Below are 21,073 nucleotides of genomic sequence, written 5' to 3' on the forward strand. Positions count from 1 at the left end.
CACTGGTATATAGAAACACACACACACAGTTTCATATACCTTCCTAGGTGTGTGCGCATGTAATATTATATACATACACAAATTCAGACTAAACTTTATACAGAGGAGAATGCATACCAGAATCTAACACTGCAAAAGGTTTTCTTCAGCATATTTACACGCCTAGTCTCAGGCAGGATGTGGTCTGTCATTGCAGAGGCCACAGCACAAGGTGAGACTTCGCAAAATGTAATACAAGCCATTAATGCTAGTAGGGTTGCAAAATTCATACCTAGTCCTTAGAAGGGAGGATGTTAGGATTGAGAGGGGATTTTCTTCAAGAACTAGGTTGGTTGTTTCTGGGACGCTGAGACAAAAGACGCTGAATTGGACACATGAGGACAAACAGGCACGGAAATATAAGGCTGAGTACAATGACTACATCATATTGGTTGCAATATACAGGGAAAAAAAAAGATGTAAAACATGTTAAAACAGTTGTGATAATTGAGCAGTTTCGGTGTGACAGCCTTAATAAGTAGAGCGCTGTTCCTCTAGCAACTGCATGTTTTGAATCATGAATTGCACGACTGAACAATGATGTTATACACAAATACAACTGCTACCATCAAAATCAATCTTCAGTGGGAAAATCTGTATTTGCTAGACACATCACAGCACAGGTGTCATGGCAAATAACGGGTCGTGACATGATAGCTAGCAGTGCAACTGCTTTAGGCTTGTTACTTTCTGAGTCCAGGACAGCTACGTATAATGCCACCTGTGCATAGGGCAGCAGAGAAATCTAATCAGGATTCTTACTTGGATCTCAGCAACCTGATCTGACATTGCAGTTAACCCTGCTCTGAGTGAGAGCCAGAGAGCTCACGACATCCTTTACGACATAAATTATTCTATGAACTGCAGCATACAAGAAGAGGGATTCTCATTTGCCATCTCTGGTGGGAGCAGAAGACACCTTCAGCGTCATTCATGGAAAAAGGACAAAGGAAAAGCTGGGTTCTGACTTGCAGTTTTGGTGTAGGACAGCTTTTGGGAGAGCCTGTGGGTCAGCCATTGTCCCTTGTTAAAGGAAAGGACTCAGAAATACAGAGACTGTGCTTTGAAATCCTTCAAAAGAAAGTTCAGCATGGAAGAGACAGAGAAATACAGGTATGGCATAGGCCAACGGTATGAAATATTCCCTGGTAGGAAGGTCAGAGGAGAGGAAGAGACAAAAGGGTAGCTAGCCCTGTAAGGAGCATGTTCTGGTAAAAGTGCTACACCTCCCTGCATGCAAATACCGATCCTTCACAAGCTGTTCCCTCCAAGATCTAATGATCTTTACCTGTTGGAAACTCACTGTAATTACAAGTTCCAATGCCAGTTTCTCATTAACAAAGAAATCTACTATGGGGTTTTGCTCTCAGTGATTAAAGATATTGTTAAAGCCTCCACAAATATTTTTTGTACCCACACTGGCTCGTTATTGAATCTGGCTGTCCTCACTTCCTGTCTCAGTACAACTTACTTGTTAATTTGCTGCCTCACCGCACCCCTGAAGTGGTTGCCTATAAGTGGCTGGTGAAATGATTAATATTTATTTAGGAAAGCTCTTTGAAGATGATACATGACATAAAAATCAGCCAACGCTATTATGCTTCCAAAAAAACAATACTGCTTTTGTAAGATTAAAAGCTTATTCCCCCATTAGATTTCTTGAAGTTTATAAAAACAAAATAACGTAACCTTCCCTTTGCAGTTTATCCCTCTTATCTCTTCACAGTTTTTAATAGTCAGTATTTCCCATCTGATTACTGCTAATCACATTGTTATACTGCTTTTACAGCCTTGGGGTTTATTACAAAGCTTCTCCCTTACTCCATATAGGAACAAAACAGTAGCAGGTAGACAGCAATATCCATTTTCCAAAGATCAGAACCATTATTTAATGTTTTTGTAAATATTTACTTTAGAAGCAGGCTAAACGTTACTTAAGATTCGTTCTAAACTGCTGTGTTTAAAGGAAAAAAAAATCACGAGGACATATGGAACTCATCTGAAGGAGAAAAAAAATGTAACAATTACACAAAAGAATTAATTTCCCTTGCTGTTACCAAAGTGTTATCTTCATAAAAGCTTGTGGCATGCTTTTGAATCTTTGGTTGAACATTGTGATACATATCATGTGGTTTGTGGTCTCTACTTCCTAATGCTTGAAGCTCTGGCTGGAGTTTCCCCAACCTGACTGTCCCACCAAATCGGTACACACCCACATCGCGCTCCCACTGGGATTTCTGTGCCTGTTCTTTTTTTTTTTTCTTCTTTTTTTTTTCCCCTTCTTCTTCTTAGTCATCTTACCCACAAGCAGCATAAATCAAGGCGAGGCTGTGTTTTCACTGCTAGGCAGTTCTTGCAACATCAGGGCTGAGTTCAGGGAAATGGCTGGAAAACTTGCTATACCCCCCCACACCTGCCTTTTGGCTAAAGGAAGATGAGCACAGTGCCAAAGATGTTTGTTTATTCTTGCCCTGGGTGCTTTGATATGTATGTCATTGATGAGGGTAATCGCCCTACCTCACAACGCGGCACCCACGACTGAACAGGGCCTTGCATCGTCTTACAGACCTCTTGGGCGTCTTCTCCAGCGTGTGAGATGTTGGGTCACGTCACTGGAAGTGTTCCTGCCAGATTTCTGATGAGGCCCCTCTGCTGTTCCACTGCTTTGGAAAAGGTTTGGGAAGGATCCCGAAAGGGGACGACCAAGTCATGGCCACTCAGACAGGCAAATGCACCCGTGTCCCATGGGAAGCTGCTGTGAACAAGTGTAGCAGCCCCCCGTGCTATAGTATCATGACAGCATCAAGCTTATAGCTTTTAACAGGCTTGTGGCAGCTTTCTAGGGAAAAACTGCGTACTGTGTTGTGACTGGACTTTTAGCCCTTGTGGCACCACACCTGCTGGGACGCGGATTCATCCAGAGATCATCTGAGCCGGGGGCTTGGGCACGTGCAGTGACCACCCAGCACCCTGCATGTCCCTGGGTGGGCTGGAGGCGAGCGCTGAGGCACGTTTGGGAGAAAGGTGGGGCCACCAGAGAGAGAGTCATGGCGTGGGCATGTGCATCTGGGCCCTGCCCTGCCTGTCCTGAGTCGTCACGCCAGCAGCACAAGGGAGACAAACTGGGGGGCCCAGAGGCCCCAGGGTGAGTGGGGCAGGTGCGAGCTTGCTGCTGACAAGATGGCCTCGCTGGACCCCATGCCGCAGTGAGGAGGCAGAGGGAGAAGCAGATGCGTATCCATATTTCCACTGTGCTGACTGGTGCCGACGCAGTGGTTAGGAGAGTGCTCCTGAGCTTCTGGAGCCCAAGAGCAGAGTTGTGACAATGCACACATGATGCTGTGAAAGCCTCTCCCCATGCTTGCCTGTGGCTGTGGCTGTTTATGGGCAGCCCCAGCCCTCGGTGTGCCTCTCACACTGTTCAGGAAGCCATGGCTCAGCCAGACAGGCCTTGGCAGAATCCCTCTCGACTTTGCCCTGAGTTTTGCCACAGCAAGGGCCCTGCCTTGTACCAGCAATTAATATTTTTCATCAAGGAAACCTGGTGGCTTCGATTCTTCTCAATACAGCAAGGAACTTCCCAGTTTGGGGAAGGTTTTAGGCCTGGAGGTGGTGGACAGGCCGGGATCCCATCCCTGAAGCGTGCAGCGCCCTGAGAGGACGCTGAGGCAGCTCCTGCAGGCGGTGGCCGCCAGCCATCATTAGCCTGTCCTCGCCTCAGAAATCCACACAGCTTTAACAGAGACGGGCATTCGGGAGGAGGCTCAAGGTGCAGCTGACGGACTCGAGCGCCTGTGGCAGTGATCTCCAAAGAAAGTTCCAGGCTCAGTGGTCCTGGATGTGACCCCGTCAGCAAGGATCAGCCAGGAGGAGGGCACTTTCTCCTGAGTTGTGACTGGAAGCAGGGCAGATAACCAGTGATAGCACTAGAGCAAATGGCCTCAAGTTGCACCAGGGGAGGTTTAGGTTGGAGATTTGGAGAATTTTTTTCTCAGAAAGAGCAGTCAGGCATTGGAATGGGTTGCCCAGGGAGGTGGTGGAGTCACCGCGCCTGGGGGTGTTCAAGGAAAGGTTGGACGTGGTGCTTAGGGACACGGTTTAGTGGGTGACATTGGTGATAGAGGGATGGTTGGACCAGATATCTTGCAGGTCTTTTCCAACCTTAATGATTCTATGATTTTATGTCTAACCACCCAAACACCCTTCAGAGAGGTTTTCTTCAGCCCTCCTGAGGTACTGAGGAGACAGCGGATGCCCAGGGTGGCGATGGCAGTGAAGATGGCCGAGGCTGGCTCCGTGTGGTGCCCACGTTCTTGACCTGCCCTCCACCACGACCCTCCTCCAGGCTTTGCTGCCCCTGCCGTGAGAGGTCCCTGGGGAGGGCAGCGCCCCTGAGGAACAGGCACCCCAACCCCTCAGCGCCGAGCAGGGCCACAGCGGCTCTCAGGATCCGGTCCCCCTGTTTGAGCCCTTTGGGGACATTTTGCGGGGCGGCAGCGTCCGAACTCCCCCAAATGCCGCCCTCGGGCTCTGAGGTGAGCTCAGCGCCACGCAGGTGCCGCCGCAGCCCAGGGGCGGCGGAGGGCAGGTCGCCGCCCTCAGCCCGGTCCCTGCCGCCGCTGCGCTGGGGCGCGATCTCCCCCTGGCGGCGGCCCCGTCCCCGTCCCCGTTCCCGTCCCGGCCGCGGCGGCAGCGGGAGGCGCGGGCGGGCCGGGGCGGCTGCGCGAAACTTTCCTGCGGAGCCCGAGCTTGGCCTCCCCGGCGCGGTGTGCGCCGCCGCCCCGCCGAGCAGCGCCCGCCGGTCCCGGGGCGCCGCGGGAGCGTCTCTTCTTCGCCGCCGAAATTTAAAAAAAAAAAAAAAAAAAATTTTTTTTTTTTTTTGAGCTATTTCTCCCCCCCCCTCCCCCCCCTTCCAACCTCCTCCCGAAGCGGCGGGGAGGGAAGGGAGCTTCTCCGGTCTGCAAAATCAAAGCATGGCGGAGGCTGGCGATGAGAAGCGTCCTGCCCCGAGCATCCAGCGGCTCTGACAAGCCCGGAGCCAGCGCGGGTGGGGGTGGGAGAGGGCGGGAGGGGGGAGAGCATGGGAGGGAGGGGGCGGCCAGTCCTTCCCCCTGCACTTGTCAGATGCAGATGGGACTGGCAAAGTTTGTTTGAATAAAAAAAAAAAAAAAAGCCAAAAAAAAAAAAAAGGGGGAAGAGCAGGAGGAGGGGGAGGGAAAAAAAAAAAAAAAAAAAAAGATCCTAGAAATCCAAAAAGGCTCATCTGGGAAAGGAGAGAGAGGAGAGCGAGAGGAAGCGGGATGCAACTCAACCTGACGCTGATCTGCTTCGTCTTCGGGGGGTTCCTGCCCGACGCCGCGGCCCGGCGGGAGCAGATGGACACGGGGCAGTGCGACCTGCCCCGCTCGGTGAGCCGGGCCGAGCCGGGCCGGGCCGGGCCGCCGGGGGATGCGCGGGGGGAGCCGCCGCCGGGAGGGCGAGGGGGGCGCGGAGCGGGGGGCGAGCGGGGCCGGGGGGGGACACGCGTGGCCCCGCAGGTGTGGCGCTGCCCCCCGGGTCCCCCCGGCACAGGAGCGCGGCAGCGGCCGGGGGAGGGAGAGGGGAGACGGGGGGACACCCTCGTTGTCGCCACGCCGCTGCCTGCGGCACCCAAGGGTCCCCGCGGGGGTCCGGCGGGGCCGCTCCGTGCTGCTCGTGGTTGTCTGCTCGCCGTGGTTCTCTGCTTGCTGGGAGCTGTGCTGTGGGTTGTGTAGGGAGGTGCACCCCCCTACGCACTGCTCCGTCCCCACGGGCTACCCGTGGGTGGCTTGCCCGTGGGTGGCTGCCACCGGCACTGACCGTCCCCTGCTTTCCTCCCGCCAGCAAGGAGAGCTCAACTCCTTCCTCTGGACCATCCGCCGCGACCCCCCCGCATATCTCTTCGGCACCATCCACGTGCCCTACACGCGGGTTTGGGACTTCATCCCCGACAACTCCAAGGCCGCCTTCCACGCCAGCTCCAGCGTCTACTTTGAGCTGGACCTCACCGACCCCTACACCATCTCGGGGCTGGCCAGCTGCCAGATGCTGCCCCACGGGGAGAACCTGCAGGACGTGCTGCCCCGCGAGCTCTACCGCCGCCTCAAGCGCCACCTGGACTACATCAAGCTGATGCTGCCCCACTGGATGACCCCGGACCAGCGGGGCAAAGGGCTCTACGCCGACTACCTCTTCAACGCCATCGCCGGCAACTGGGAGCGCAAGAGGCCCGTCTGGGTGATGCTCATGGTGAACTCCTTGACGGAGACCGACATCCGCTCCAGAGGGGTGCCGGTGCTCGATCTCTACCTCGCCCAGGAGGCCGAGAGGATGAAGAAGACGACGGGTGCGGTGGAGAGGGTGGAGGAGCAGTGTCACCCGCTGAACGGGCTCAACTTCTCCCAGGTAAGGAGGCTTCTGGGCCTCGTGGCTTATCCCAGGAGCTGGGAGCCATTCTCCTCAAATTTTTGTCAGTTTACCAGAGCGAAATTGAAGCCTGTTGCAGTGGGGTGGGATGCTCGAAGGCTTCAGCGGCCTTTGCATTTGTCTGTCTGTGCCATCACACTGGTCCATGCTGTGTGAAAAAAAAACTGTGATGTGCACAGTGAGCACTATGAGTTTATCACGTGTATTATTTATTTGAGAGGCAAATGTCCAGGGTGTGAATGTGTGTGTCTGCTGGCTTGTCACTTGTGAGGGACGCCTCTGGTCAGTTTCTGGAGCTGGGTAAAAAGTGCTTTTTTGTTTGTTTGTTTTTAAATAAAGCAGCTCTGTGGTACTTGTCACGAAGGGGATAAAGCATGAACAATGAAAAAAGAAATTCAGCATTGTTCAAATAGATTTAAGTATGTGCAAACTGTTGGTCATCTTTTAGTAGTTACTCTGGGTCAAAACAAACTGACTCGAGTTGTCCTCATGGTCTGGGGGAAATTAAGTGTGTAATCTGCATGGCTTTTTTTTTTTTCATTTTATAACAGGTAAAGTTCAGAAAAAAGAAAAGGATGTAGATTAAGAAAAAAAGTTATTGGTGTAACTGAACTCCAGAATTCTTTCAGTGGATTTAGCTTTAAATAACCAAATACTAAGGCATGAGGTCTATTTCATTTCAGTGGATTAATCAGGAACACAGTCACAGCTATTGACTTTGCTTTGTGAAACTGTTTATGTGAAATCAGATTTACTAGAAATTCAGGAAATGAATGTGTGTGTGGAAGAAAACAAATAATCCAGGGGAAATTTAAGACGGTATCAGTTACTGCTACGATATTTCATTTTTAACCTTCTTTTCGGCGTTAATTTTAGATCAGTTATTTCCAGCTGTATCTTACTGTCCTAGTTTGAGCAAAAAAATTCTTGGTGATGTGTGAGTAAGAATTAAACGATTGATCTTTGGTGTGATTAAAATGTCCTTGGAGTGCCTTCAGACCTTTCTCCCCTGAAGTCTAGTGGGAGCTGTCTTAAGAGCAAAAAGTCTAGCTTTCACTAAGAGTTGGTTCATCTGATGTCCTCTGCTAGAAGACTAACTGCATTCAGACTTCACAGGAGAAGACTGGTCGCATACACTTTTTTTTTCTTCGTGAGGGGTTGTTTTTCAACAAAAATAATAAAAATTAAAAAAGCCCCCTAGACATTTTCATTAGTTAAGATACAGGCAAAACATGGAATTCATTTTTCCTTCTTGTTTTCAAAATGCTTAAGTGCCTGTCCTTGCTATTGAACCGCTTCTTTAAGGTGAGGTAAAAATAATTAACCATTGCAGACCTCTAGTAGCATTTGGTTGTATTAGGTCAAACATGGAAGTTAGAATCGGGCATGTACAAGCACTTGGTTAAAGACGTACCTCTTGGAAGCCTTTTAAATATGAATCATATTACATTCTTTTTCTTTTTAGAGAGAGAGAGAGAAGGAGTGAGAGAGACAGGAAAAGGGACAGAGCACAAAACTCACTGCTGCTCTTACCCTGAGTCTGGTTTTCGCTCAGTCACTACACTCTAAATAGAAGCAAAAATTTCCCCTTCATTTTGCTGCAATAGTAAACTAAAAAAGAGCAGTGTTACCGCCATAGGCAATTAAAGGACAATCATTTCTGCAGAAAGTTTGAGTTGATTAAAAAATACATTTTAATTATTTCAGAGAATTGATATTACTACTTATACACATCAGCATACAGGAGGATTTTTCCTAGATTGAAGGTTTTTCTGGGAACGAGTCCACCAGAACAACATGAGACAAAATTAAATAAAACAAACCAGATATTTATTTTCTTGCTTCCTCTAGATTTCATGCATCCTGACACCTGGCTAGTTGTTTAACAATAGTAATTTGTAATGTTATCACACCGTCTGGCAGTCCTACTGCTTGGTGTATTTCTGTGCTAATTTAGTGGAGTGGATTACTATTGCTAGGTTTCACCTCTTAATTCCAAGTCTTAGAGCCTTCCTTAAGCAACACATAATTAAACCACACTAAAATGGAAATCAGAAATTGAGCAGCTTTTGTCTTGTGGGGTGTTTGCAGTTTGATGAGAACATCTGTGATAAATTACAGTCCCGAATCTGCTAAGGGCATCAGCGGTTTTTACCTGTTTTCAGCATTACTGTTACAGGAATACTGCATGTAATTCCAGCATTTGGAGTTCAGGTTTTCAAACTGTGCCTTGCTGAATCATGTCAATGCTTTTGTTCCCTCTGTCCCCAAAGTCCAGTATTTTTGCCCTTAGCAAATTAAAAAAGAAAAAGGCTTTTTTTACTTCCCCTCAAAGGCAGCTTTGTGCTACTGCAAATATTTAATCTGACTACATGCACCAAATCTGTTAATCTGATACCGTGAGGAGGAGGAAATCTAGGAGTGGTCCCGGTGTGGTACTTGGTTTTGATCTGCTCTGAAAGAAAGCGGATACACTTGCATTTTTGACCAAGAACGATCTTTGAAACGTTCTGTGCGTCACTTTGAAATGTTGATTGTCTTAGCCGGATGAAAAGATCAAGGTGGCTCATATAATTGGCTGCTTCCTGGAGAGCTAGCTCTTGCAGGTAAGAGCACAGTGCATTGTTTTGTTTCTCTTATTGTAAGCTCAAAAACTTTGTAGTTTGAGACCATGTTCGCCCTGGAATTTCTGGTCAGTGTTTTGTGCAGCTTTCCCAGACCCACTGCCTTTGCTCTGCCTTCCCACCGCCTGGCTGCACAGCTCTCGGAGCATCCTTGCTTCTCCTGTGGCTCTGGCAGCCGCTGGTGACATAAAATCTATGTGTTGGCCCTAGGTCTTATATAGCTGGTGGCAGGGCTTCTAAGGCACAGCTAAGGGCCGGGATGGGAGCCTGACAACAAGGGAATTCAGATCAGATTTAGGCCAGGTTGAAATTTCACAGCTCCTTTGTTTTCACTGAAGGCAAGACAGAGAAAGCTAAAAAACGCGCAGAGAAGAAGCAGCAGACAACTTTTCTATCTGACAAGACAGAGGTTTATTTACAGAGTGATCAGAAAAGTGCAAAATCAAATGTTCCAGGATGGAGAACAGCTGATAGAGGGATAGAGGGAGTTCAAGGCCTTGTCTGTTTGGGATCCCGGGCAGAGGTAATGCACCAGGACAGGCCACGCGGGCTGGCCCGCGCATCCTTCGAGGCCTAGATTAGGAGAGGGCTTTCACCTCCTCTCTAGGACCCTCTCCCGAGACTGAAATACACTGTTTGGGCCAGGAGGATGCTGAAGGTAACTGCTGTAGCTGCTCAGGTCTGTCAGCATCCTCTTGACAGCCCCTTCCCTTTGCAGAGGGCAGGCACTGGGCTGTGACTGCTGCGGGGGGCTCCTGCTCCTTGCCCCGGCGGTGTTTGTCCTCGGTCTACTGCTCGTCCCCACCAAGAGCCAGCGAGGCCAGCAGCAGCTCCACACAAACTGCTCGTCCTGGGGGAGCTGGGTGTAGCTCTTGTTTCACATCTCAGGCCTACCTCTCAGCAGGGTTCCCAAACTGAGAATGTAAAGGTGTACGTGTCCCTTCCTCCAAGCTGAAAATAAAACCTTTCTCCCATCCCATCACACATTCTCTCACTGCAGGGAGAATCTGCATGCAGCCGTGCCAGATGCCCTTAATCCCAAGCATTGTAAGGGGAATTTGGCGTAGGGATCCGACTTTATCCTGACCGATCTGTCAGGGAAGTTGTTAGGCCAAAGGGGAGCCATGAGCAGCCCCTTTTCTCTTCCTCTGGTCGGGGTTTTCTAAGCTGTGACTGAGTATTCTCTGGCCGGTATCATTTCAAACTGCAGGGGGAGATGTTAAATATCAAACCGGTGTTGATTGGATCAGAGACTGCCTCAAAGAAAGAAACCTTAGACTGTGCCAGATTAAACTTCACACTTCACCATTCTTCCCCTTTCATTTCTTTGCCGCCTCATTCTCTGCACAAATAAACCTTGTCTCCCTACTTTCTACCAATGAGACAGCATTCAAGGGGCAGAAATTACTTTGTTAACAAAATCAGTCTTCATTTCCCAGGTCCTGCTGTTCCATCAAACCCTGGGACATGGCAGCTTTGATTACTCTGGTGATAGGATTAGAGGAGGAACAAGTGCTGTTTAATAAAAGGCCAATGGGTGGTCCATCAAGTTTGGTCACTGACAGATCTGCAGTCTTGAAGCTAGACCTTCAATGGCAAAACAGCATGACATCAATATATAGACAGGGCCACGGTTGTGGACTTGCTATTCCATCTCCCCTGTCCCCTCAAAAACATTAAACATTTCTGTAATCCCAAAGCTGAGGTTCTGGGAGCTGACAGGAGCTGGCATAACTCACTTCATGGGGAATTTGCCTGTTTGCATGAATGAAAGATCTAGGCTCCAAGTTTTCAGAACCAGATTAAAGGGCTCAGTTTCAGAGCTAGTTGACTTTTGACAGCCTGTGTAATTTACTTGAGAGAATATTATTGTTTTGTTGTTTTGTTTTGTTTTGTTTTGTTTTGTTTTATTATTTTATTTTATTTTATTTTATTTTATTTTATTTTATTTTATTTTATTTGTTAGGAAATGTGGTATTTGCCTAATAAAAATTGTGCCTTTTTGCTTTAAAAAAAATTTCAGTCTTTATCAAAAGGGCAAGATAATCGAAAATCGTTTTCTATCATCCGTTTAGATTGCCGATTATTGTTGGAAGAAATGTTGTTAAAAGGCTTGATTACGCATGCGTGCACATAATTTTCAGCTTGCTGGCTCTAATTTAATTATCACCCCCTTCACCTCTCTCCCCAACCCCAGAGTAAAAAACAAATACAAAAATTCCCCACTAAAATTACCCTCGGGGTAGAAACTTGTCCAGCAGAAATAGAAATCCTTCCACTAACTTCCTCTGAATACTAGTGGAGCTGCTTTACGTCTGTGCCAGGGAACTGCTGAGGGTGAAACTGTGTAGGTATTAAAACAAAGGTAGTTGCAGCAGCACCTGAAAGGATCAGCAGCTGATGTTTTGTAGGTAAAACTGACTGTACGTGCTGCTCTTTACAGCTGGTTACTGTGCGCTTCTTCACCATAGTCCCCTTGAAAGGCTCACCCTGGCATTTGGGGCCTATGAAGAAAATAGCCAGTCAGTTAATGACGACTCGAGCTGGCAGTTCATCTCTTGTAATCATTGGGTATATAACTGCAGGAGTTGTATATGGAGCAGGTGAGGTATGAGCCCTTCTCTCCCCTGATCCTTCACACCTCCCTTGGTAAGATCCAAGCCCGAGACAGTCCTGCCGGCCTTCCACGAGCAGGCCCGAAGAGATCTTTGCTGGTTGATTTGTTTGCAGAATTATGGGTGCTGCTAGTAAGAGATTTTAGGCAGGAAATGCATCTTTGTAAGGTGGGCTGTGAAAGGAACAACCCCCAGAAAACCATGGCGAACAAGGCGTGTTTGAGGCAGCTGAACGTTACCAACGTATACAAGTCAATTAGCAGGATTTGGGCATTTTTTCCCTGTGCGTGTGGTGAGAGATGAGTTGGGGTCAGAGCATGGTCTGTCTCTCCCCAGCAGCGGGGAGCCCCAAGAAGCACAGGGGGCACCTGGGCACATGTTTTGCTCCCTGGGGGAGACCCACTCCCCAGGCTCTGCTCAGGGAAGTGATCAGAAGAGGATCAATGGCCTGAATCCATCCCTATCATCAGGCACAAATTCTGCTTTCTAACCCCTGTTGTAGGGTCTTCCCTGGATAGTTTGTCACCTTCAAACTGTTCCCTCAGTGAGTGCAAAATACACCCTTTTTCAGTAAATGATATTCCTACAACGACGATTTTCTGTTTGTTGTCTGCTCTCGGTTTCTGATGCTCTTGCAAGAGCAGTCAGGATCCTGCCCTGGGCCCAGAGTGCTTTACTTATAAACAGAATGAACCATTGACCTTAAAAACCTCAACTTGAAGTATAGTGCAACCTACAGTCCTCAGAAAGTCTTTAACAGCCTCCCCTCAGCTCCCTGGTGAGTAGCAATCCACGTTATAAAGCCAGCCCACATCATTCAGGCTTGTCGGAGGTTCCTGTATTGAAAAGGCCAGAAATGATCTTAAGCAAGGGCACTCATTCACCTTGCACTCCTGCGGAGACAGAGATCAGCGGCAGGGCTCCTGGCAAAGCATATTTGGAACTTCAGAGGGACATACTGTAAAATAACAGGTTTCCCCTGTGCTAGGCCTTACGCTCCAAAACCATTAATCTCTTCACTGTCGTTAGGAGTTGATGAGACAGGTAAAAAGCAGAAGGAATCAGAGAGTTACTGCTTGAGCCACATGAAATTGGTGTGATTTCTTTCATCTTTTCGTCCTGTTTAAGGAGTTCCCTGAATGCTTGGATAAGGGATTTTAAGATATTGTCCTCAGGGCACATACCATTTAGGATAGTACCAAACCTGAGTTTTTCATCAAGGACCAGTGTTTGGGAACTCCATTTTTTAACTTTCAAGAGTTAACATTAAACATTAGAGGAGCCTTATTTTTCAGGGAAACTTGTCTGCCTCATCCCCACATGCTTTCCCAGGTTCCTATTTCAAACCTATAAACAATTCAGATCCTAGATGCTTCTGGACTTAAAATCCACAAAAAGCACTGCGGGGTGGCCACAAAGCTTCAGTATCTTTCTGAACCTCTCAAATTATTTATGTGTGGAAGTCTCTTAAGACATTTTTTCTGAATATTGCAACAATTTGTGGACCTGACATTCTTTCTATAACCCATAAAGCATTATGGGTTCCAGCTTGCTTGAGATACCAGAAATTAAACTGGTGCGTACAGAGCTTAAAATTGCAGATAACACTGTTTGAATGTAACATCCCAGTTCTTGGACTGGGAGTGGAACAAGGCTGTACTCTTTGCAGACTGGGAACAGACGTGCAACTAAAACGCATGACTGGTTGTACCCACCGCAACTAGTAATTATGGCATCTCGCTCATCTCCATGGATTTGCTTGCTCTAGTGTTTAAGAGCACAGTATATCTGTCTTGTGTTACTGTTGTTTATTGGATCTAGTTGTCATTTAAATGCACAGACAATTAGAAGTGACACGGTTAATACCTGTATCAGAATCTCGAGCATGGATTAGTACAGATGACTGCTACTTTTATCACCAGTTATTCCAACAGCAGTGCTTGCCGTTTGACTTTCCAATTTTTAGAGCTTCTGCTGCAAGTCATTTCAGGACTTCTAGCACAATATAAATGAAAGTTGCTAAAAACTGTAAATTAAAACCATGTGTTCAGCATTTTGGGATGGATGTTGTGTGACTTGAGGAGGCTCATTAGCAAAAGTATTTTTAGTTTGAATAAGATCAAAGACCCTAGATTTTCCACTCTGAGGGTCATTTGACATAGGCCTAGACACCCCATTTCTCATCATGCATGGACTCCCATAGCCAGTTTTGCCTGAAGAAATCATCATCCCTGAAATACTGTAATTATATTTATTATCAGTGAGTCACTGCTGATCACCTCTGTCCAGGCACTGCAGCAACAGTGAGTGTTGAAGAGTCTTGCAGATGTCAAAAGGGAGTTTGACTTCTTCAGAATCAGGATTGCAGCCCACACCTGTGGGTAGTTACATGTGGAAGACCACTGGGTATGAACCAGATCCTATATGTTGCGCTCATTCCAGAGTGTCCCTTGAAGCCAGGGGTAGCAGTGAACCGTTCCCAGAAATTCCTGTTGTCAACAGAGAAAAAGATCGTACAAAAAGAAAGCATCACAATTTCTTCTTTTCCTAGGCTCTGTTAACATGGAAGTTATGGAGCCTTTCAAATATGTTCCAGTCCGGAGGTTCTTCATGCTTGGTTATCCCTACAAAATCACCGAGTCCACCGAGATGCTGATCCAGGCTGCTAAACACAGTTCAGAAAAGCTAGCAATCCAAACACAGCCAAAATGTTAGCTTAACAACACAATTAAGGGGATAACACTAAATGCTTTCTGTTTTCCCCAGCTTCATCAGACTTGCTTTTCTTACCCTAATTCTTGTATTGGGGTACCCACTGGGAGACACGAATATCCCCAATACGGAAAACGGAGAAGGAGCTGCCTCTGTAGAGCAAAGCAAAATTCATCAGGCTCACCTCCTGAGCCAAGGAATGAGGAAAAGGAAACAGAAACCTTCAAGTTATTTTCAAACCTCTTTCCATTTTAATAAAAGTCAACTTATGAGGAACACAGGGAAAATATTTCTTTAAAGTAGGAGCTTCTATGTCTTGAAAGTACACCCTCAATATTTTAGAGACTTTATTAAATCCAAGGTCTCCATTAGGCTCCCTCACTTTTGTTAACAATCACAATGAAGACTGATTATTCTCTGTACACTTTCTGCCACCACACAAATTTTGCTTTCCTTTGATTTCTTGCAGGCTTTTCCTATTACAGGTGACAGCATAATAGTGATGGGGAATATTTATTTAAATATGAGACAGAATGCTCCCACTCTAGGAGTTTGCAGAGTCAGCAGAGGGGGGAGAGGGCAAAAGGGTGATTTGAGAAACATGCCCAACTTTTTGAAGGTCTTTGTATTTCTGGCATGTGATTGATTTACCATTTTAGAAATAATCATCGAGATTAATGTTATTCCAGCAGTGAAGTATGATGAGATACATCCCAATGTGTCCCATTGGCTCTATAGCACTGGTAAAATCATCACAGTACTGTTAATTGCAAAAATGTTAAGCCTTACAGCACATGCAGAGCTGGTTCTAATATAGAAAAGACCACTGGGATCCAACTGGGATGCTAACTGGTGGTTTGTTTTCAAGCTCAGGTAATGTTTTATTTCTGGGATATCACAGGAAGAAGAGGGGGCAAGTATGCCAAAGGGTCTCAAAATGATTGTTTTTATGAAAGCTGGCTGTACAAAAAGCCTTTCTTTCTCATAATGACTTTCTTTCCTGATTAGTACAGGAAAAAGCCAGAATGAACATCCTCGAAAAATCTCATTATTTGCTTGCTGAAGGAAATAACTCATTAACACACAGAATTGAGCAAAACTGAGTTTCTAGTACCAAGTTACGGCCAAACTATTTTTAATACAACCAGGCCTTCAAACACTGGGATGCTCTATTGATTGACAGCTGCAAGCAAACTGAAATTCAGTTCCTTTGTCATTTCTCCTTTCAATTTCCAGAACAACAGGAAGATATTTTCTTTCCTCGAGGCTCTGAAAGTCAGGCCGTGAAACCAGGTTATACCATCCTGGAATTATCCTGTTCTTTTGGTGGCAAGGTGAAGTTCAGAGGGTCACAGCAGCAGGTATTCACAGGCATGAAACAGTATTCGACTTTATGGATTGGCTTGTGGCTGTATGCAGACTTGTGCTGACTAGCTTTTTACCCAGCTAATTGTGTGAGGCCAGGGAGGATTTTCTTTATTAACTCAAGTGGCTTGGCTGTGAAATGAGACATACTGTACAGTATATAATTCAGCTCACTTTCAAAGGCATTTTTGTTGAAGCTGGGTATCCAGAGAGACCTGAGCCTTCAACATACATGCATCTGAAACAGAAATTTAATAATTTAAAGTCAGCTTTTACACTGGTTCATGTTCCAGCAAAGGAACAGTGCTTGCTTTAAAAAATACTCTGTTTATATCTTAATGCAAGAAGGTTGTTGGTAATAGGTTTTTGTTTGTTTGTTTTGTTTTGTTTTTCTGATGTACCCCTGCCACTTTGATTACTTGCTGTTTGTTAACTAGGGCCAGACAAGTTTGTAAGTGACTTAGTATGTAGACTCTTCAGCAAACTATGGCTCTGAAGTTGAAATGAAACATGGGTACTAACTTCAGTGCTTGATGTACATTCTCAAACCTCCTGAAGTATGAGTGGTTGAGAATCACTTGTGTATCCTTTTGTGTTTTGGGAAGTGCGAACAGCTATAATCTCCCAAAAGGTGTCATATTTTGGCATATTTTGGATGGATTTTGTCATTACTGACAAAGAGATGCCAGTGGAAGATATCCATAGGAATGCAAAACACAATCACCAAAACCCACACAAGATCCCTTATCATGCTCTTTCTAAAGCTGTTGCAGATTCATTTGAATTACACTGGAAAGATTTATCTCTTATTAATGGAGCGCTCTTCATTTTTTAAAATTGAGTTGTTGTGCAACACATCAAGTAACAGTGTCATAACACATCATAAATCAGTTTGTTCTCTGAAGGATTCTAGATGAGTTAATCTAACATCCTGGACACAGTTCATGAGCAGTTAATTTTAGCAGTTCTCTTTGATATATATCAGTTAAAGCAAAGCAACTCCAGCCATTACGGGGAGTCAAAACTGGTTAACGGCAAAGCAAGTACAGACAAAGATTGTTCAGAGATAAAGCCTCTGGCAGATCATTCAAGGAATCTTTGCTTTTTATAGAACAATTGTAGCTCTAATACCAGCAGCGCAGACACTCTGGGACAAAGAGAAAACACACACACACACCAAACCACAGAAGAAAACCACACACACCACTTGGTAGTCGCATCGAACAAGAAAGTCAAGCTAAAGTTCACCAACCCTGACGTAGTTACCAAAGAACTCCATGGCAGGCAATGAGATGGGAAGAAATACCCTAAAAAAGGCATTCAGGAATTATTCCCATTGTTAGGGGGAGAAACTGAGAACTTCTGATTTGAAACACAAAGTCATCCGGCAGCCTGCCAAATGCCATTTATCTCAAGGTCATGCAATAAAAATAACCCAAGAGTTAGCTGTAAAGCAGAGGAGCAGGAGGTAGCTAAACAAAAATAGAGGAAGGGATTCCTCTCTCTTTCCTGTGGATGTTCGGCATGCTACTGACAAGGTTTCAAGGCCTGGCACTTGTAACGAGTCTAAAATGTTAAGAGCAGTAACACACACTCCGAACAGAGAGTATAGTTGACTGGGGCATTGTGGAAGGGACTGCGGTCTGACACCAAGCCACTAAACTGTCACACATTTCTGCAAGAATTAGTCAGGGAGTCTAATTAAAAAGGAAAAGTCAGCCAGAAAAAAATTCTCTTGGAAGTTAAGTCTGAAAGGATTGATCCCTGTTACACAGTAGAGACAACAAGTATATATTTACTGTTCAGATTGGATGGTCATGTGCATTTTCCCCTTCTTCCACTAACCAAAGTATCAGAGCCTTCCTACAATTTTTAAGAGAAAAATAGGCTTAGCAACTGTCAGGTTCTGTAATCCATCATCACTACCAGTCAAGGAAGGAAAGGATGTGCTTTGCAGTGATCTCTTGCACCTGAGAATATAGCTTTGAAAATACCAGTGCAACGCTCCCCGAAAGGCTTGGCAGCCATTCTTCCATTCTCTGGAGCAAAGCTCAGTGTGGTTCCTGTTAAAATAAATAAGACAAGTATGTGGTCCTTGGAGCTCTGGGGCTCTAAACCATATCCCTGTGCTTTGCAAAACTAGGCAAGGTGTGTTTACTACTGGTTTATATAGAAAGGAGTTTTGTGTAGCTAAATAATTCATGAAGATAATTAGGAAGAAAAAAAATAGTTTGTCAATATTTAGCTAATTTATTTGTGATAGAGTTAAGCTTAAAAAGCAGGCTGAGTGAAGTTACCTGTGGTTTCATGTTGAATTGTTGTTGCAATGAAAAAAGTGACCTAAACCTAGTAAGCCGTCAGAAGGACGGTTTTAAACTGAAAGTGTTGTGGTTCATGTATCTCTTGCCTTGTTCAGCCAGCACTGGTAGAGATCACTATACAGAGTCCCATATATCTGTATGGTCTGAGCTCTGGTCCTTCAGAACAGAAAGCAAGCAAGCTGGCAGTCTCGGTAAGACCTAGAAAAACTAATTTTAGCAGGATCCGGGAACCCTGATCATTTTTATATCTACATCTATATCTGTATCTGTATCTATATCTATATACTACAGTTTTATATCTATAGGCTTTACGTAATGAGTTGGAAACTGAAGTATGACCTCAGAAGCAGAAGCATCCCATTATTATGCCTTGGGCTAAGGCTGTGATTTATCTGCCTATAGATTTCTCTTTTCAACTTATTTATTTCTCTTAGAAAAAGGTTACTTGTATGTGGCAGGACTGGAGTCAATGAAATAGTGATGTGAAGGGCCACTTCCAGAAGTCCAGGCTGGTTGCCATCTCCAGAGCCTTGTAGTTCTTCAGGCAAGAGACAGTGGGACACATCTACATCCCTTGGCAAATAGACCATCTCCACCCATCTTTGCACCTCATTTTAGTTCCTACTGAAACTGATTTTCTCAAACCCAAATGTTCTTTAAAAATGGCAGACAGCAAAGAATTGCATCATTAGCAATGACTTTTGTGTTGCAACAACTTTTGTTGAGGGATTATTGTGTTGAAAATCCACAGATTTTGGCACAGGCTGGAGAACTCAGCAGTTCCACTTTGCATGTCCTGCCATCATTCAACAAGCGGACTTTGTTTCTTGACGTCGCAGTAGGGCAGCCAGTTGGCTTCTCCCAACCTCTTTAGGTTTCCAGATGTCATAACAAAATGAGAGAGAGAGACTTAGCCATCTTTCATTTGTTTACGCTGGAGCTGCTAGGCAGAGACCAAGCCACAACACTGCACAGCTTTTCAAAAAGGACTTAATAGGCCTCTCTGTAAACAGATCTAAATATTTGCTCCAGTGACATTTATCGCATCACACGTCTGGCGCGAGTGTTTCGTCCTTGTTTTGCTTGCATGTTTGGATTCTGTTATAAACATTAATGAAGTGCTTGAATACAAATGAATAATCCCCCCCTTCTTCCCACCCTGGAGGGGAGGGGAATAGGAGGGCATGAAGTAATGATAGTTCAACCTTCAACCCGTAATTGTTCAGTACATTTTGATGACAGCTTTCGTTCTCACATGCTTTAAAAGACTTTATTCGGCATGTACATCCATGCTGAAGGCATTGCACCTTTCTTCAAAGGCAGCTGCAGCTGGGGTTGGGCTGGGGGGCAGTTAGCACACAGTACTGTGTAGTTTGATGTTTCGTTGGTCTTAGCAGGTTGCCCCGCTGCTGGGTTGCCAACAGGCAGCATTGTGCCCCATCAGAAGGCATTTAGTAGGGGATATATTTAATATAGTCTTCCCTTGACATCTGTTTTTGGCTATTGGCTGGACAGAATAATGGGCCTGAAACACCTCGAGGTTCATCTACCTCATGCTGGAGAACTGAGGTGCTAGGTGCCTATTTGCTGATCATAAGAGGTCAAAAGGATGAAGTTGTGAAGCATATCAAAGCTTCGCCTCTCAACCTCCTTCAGACTGAGAAAACACTGAATATCTCACTCCTGTGTGGGAGCAGTTACAACACTATTCCTTCTCCTTGTCTAGTTAAAAATGTCACAATATGTTCCATGCACAAGGAATTAGCAGCACATCCTGCCAGGTCACACAGTACTTTGCTCAGGACCTTGCTGAGCATCTTCAGTTTCCAGAGCTGGCCTTGTAGGAATGGTGGTTTGGTTTGTTTGGAAGCTGGTAGAAAACGAAATTCTGTATTAGCCAGGAGAGTTTCTTCAGAAATCCCTAAACCCATGCAACTAAGCTCTTGGTTCTTTGTTAAGAGCAAAACTGCTGCATTTATTCTGTGGGGCATAAAAAAAGTCGTAAATGCCTAGAAAGTAATCAGGAGTTTATTCTTGAGATGATCTTTAAGAAAAACATCATGCTGTACAAGAAATCTGCGGGTTAGCTGTCTGCAAGAGTACTAAGTGGGAAGGATTTATTTCCCAATAATCAGGCTTTGGGAGGTCAAGATTAGTACCCGAGAAAAAAAAAAAAAAAAAGAGTGCGTTTCCTTCATCTGAATGATTAGGTATAAAATGGGTTAGAAATAGTCCTGCCTTTGGATCAGTATGTATATGTAACCATTCAGTTTGCACATACTTGAGTAGTATTAGAAAGTGCCTGTCAACTCCATTAATTACCGAATTGCTTATTCATCCTATACATTCCTTGCATAAATCCGTATCAACTTGGCCTTTCGTAACAGTATTTGTTTATATGAACCGGAACTCTCGATCCTGAGGAGTCTTAAAACGCCTCTCGAAAGAATTTCTTCGTCCGCCCCTACAGGGACCCAGCCTAAGTGGTATTGAGAGGATGCACTGTGGGGTGATTTACTGGTGGGTGGGTGGGAGCAGTGAAATTGTCTGCAGAGGTGTTCCCTTGTCACCTCTGTCATGTTGGTAGTTAAAATGGAGAACTGATTTTTACAGTCCTCAGCAGCTGTGAAGTGCACACCAGAAAAAGGAAAAGCTGGGGGAAAAGGATAGAAAAAAGAATTTGCTGATATTTTTGTCATCCTCTGCCTGATGTGCCAACACTAATGGAGGCTGGTTTTTTTTTTTTTTTTTTTTTTTCTGAGTTATAGTCCAGTGCACTCCAGGGTCCCCGTCGCTCAAGCATTCTGCTGTTTGCTCATTTGCTGGAACACAAACATGGAAGTGTATTTGGAGCTTGCTGGAGCTTTAAAAAAAAAAAAAAATTAAGGCAAGCTGCCAGATCAGAACCTAATACACAACATATGTTTACAGGGTTATAGTCTCTTGCCATGCC

At 45.5% G+C, this 21,073-nt stretch overlaps 1 protein-coding gene across 10 annotated transcripts in view; it reads left to right on the plus strand.

Annotated features, from left to right (window-relative positions):
- Positions 1 to 1,906: 1,906 nt before the first annotated feature.
- TRABD2B (TraB domain containing 2B) overlaps positions 1,907 to 21,073 on the plus strand; it is a 286,108-nt gene continuing 266,941 nt past the window's right edge. For all 10 annotated transcript variants that reach the window (XR_013954405.1, XR_013954406.1, XM_080602716.1 and 7 more), the window contains exons 1-2: positions 1,907 to 5,447; positions 5,902 to 6,462. Coding sequence is in view for 8 of the 10 variants with exons in the window: in XM_080602716.1 (XP_080458842.1) it covers positions 5,340 to 5,447; positions 5,902 to 6,462 (669 nt within the window). In the remaining 2 variants the exon portion in view is untranslated. The remainder of the gene's footprint in view (positions 5,448 to 5,901; positions 6,463 to 21,073) is intronic.

Source organism: Anser brachyrhynchus (genome assembly GCF_964034855.1).
Source record: "Anser brachyrhynchus genome assembly, chromosome: 8".
NCBI classification, from domain to species: domain Eukaryota; kingdom Metazoa; phylum Chordata; class Aves; order Anseriformes; family Anatidae; genus Anser; species Anser brachyrhynchus.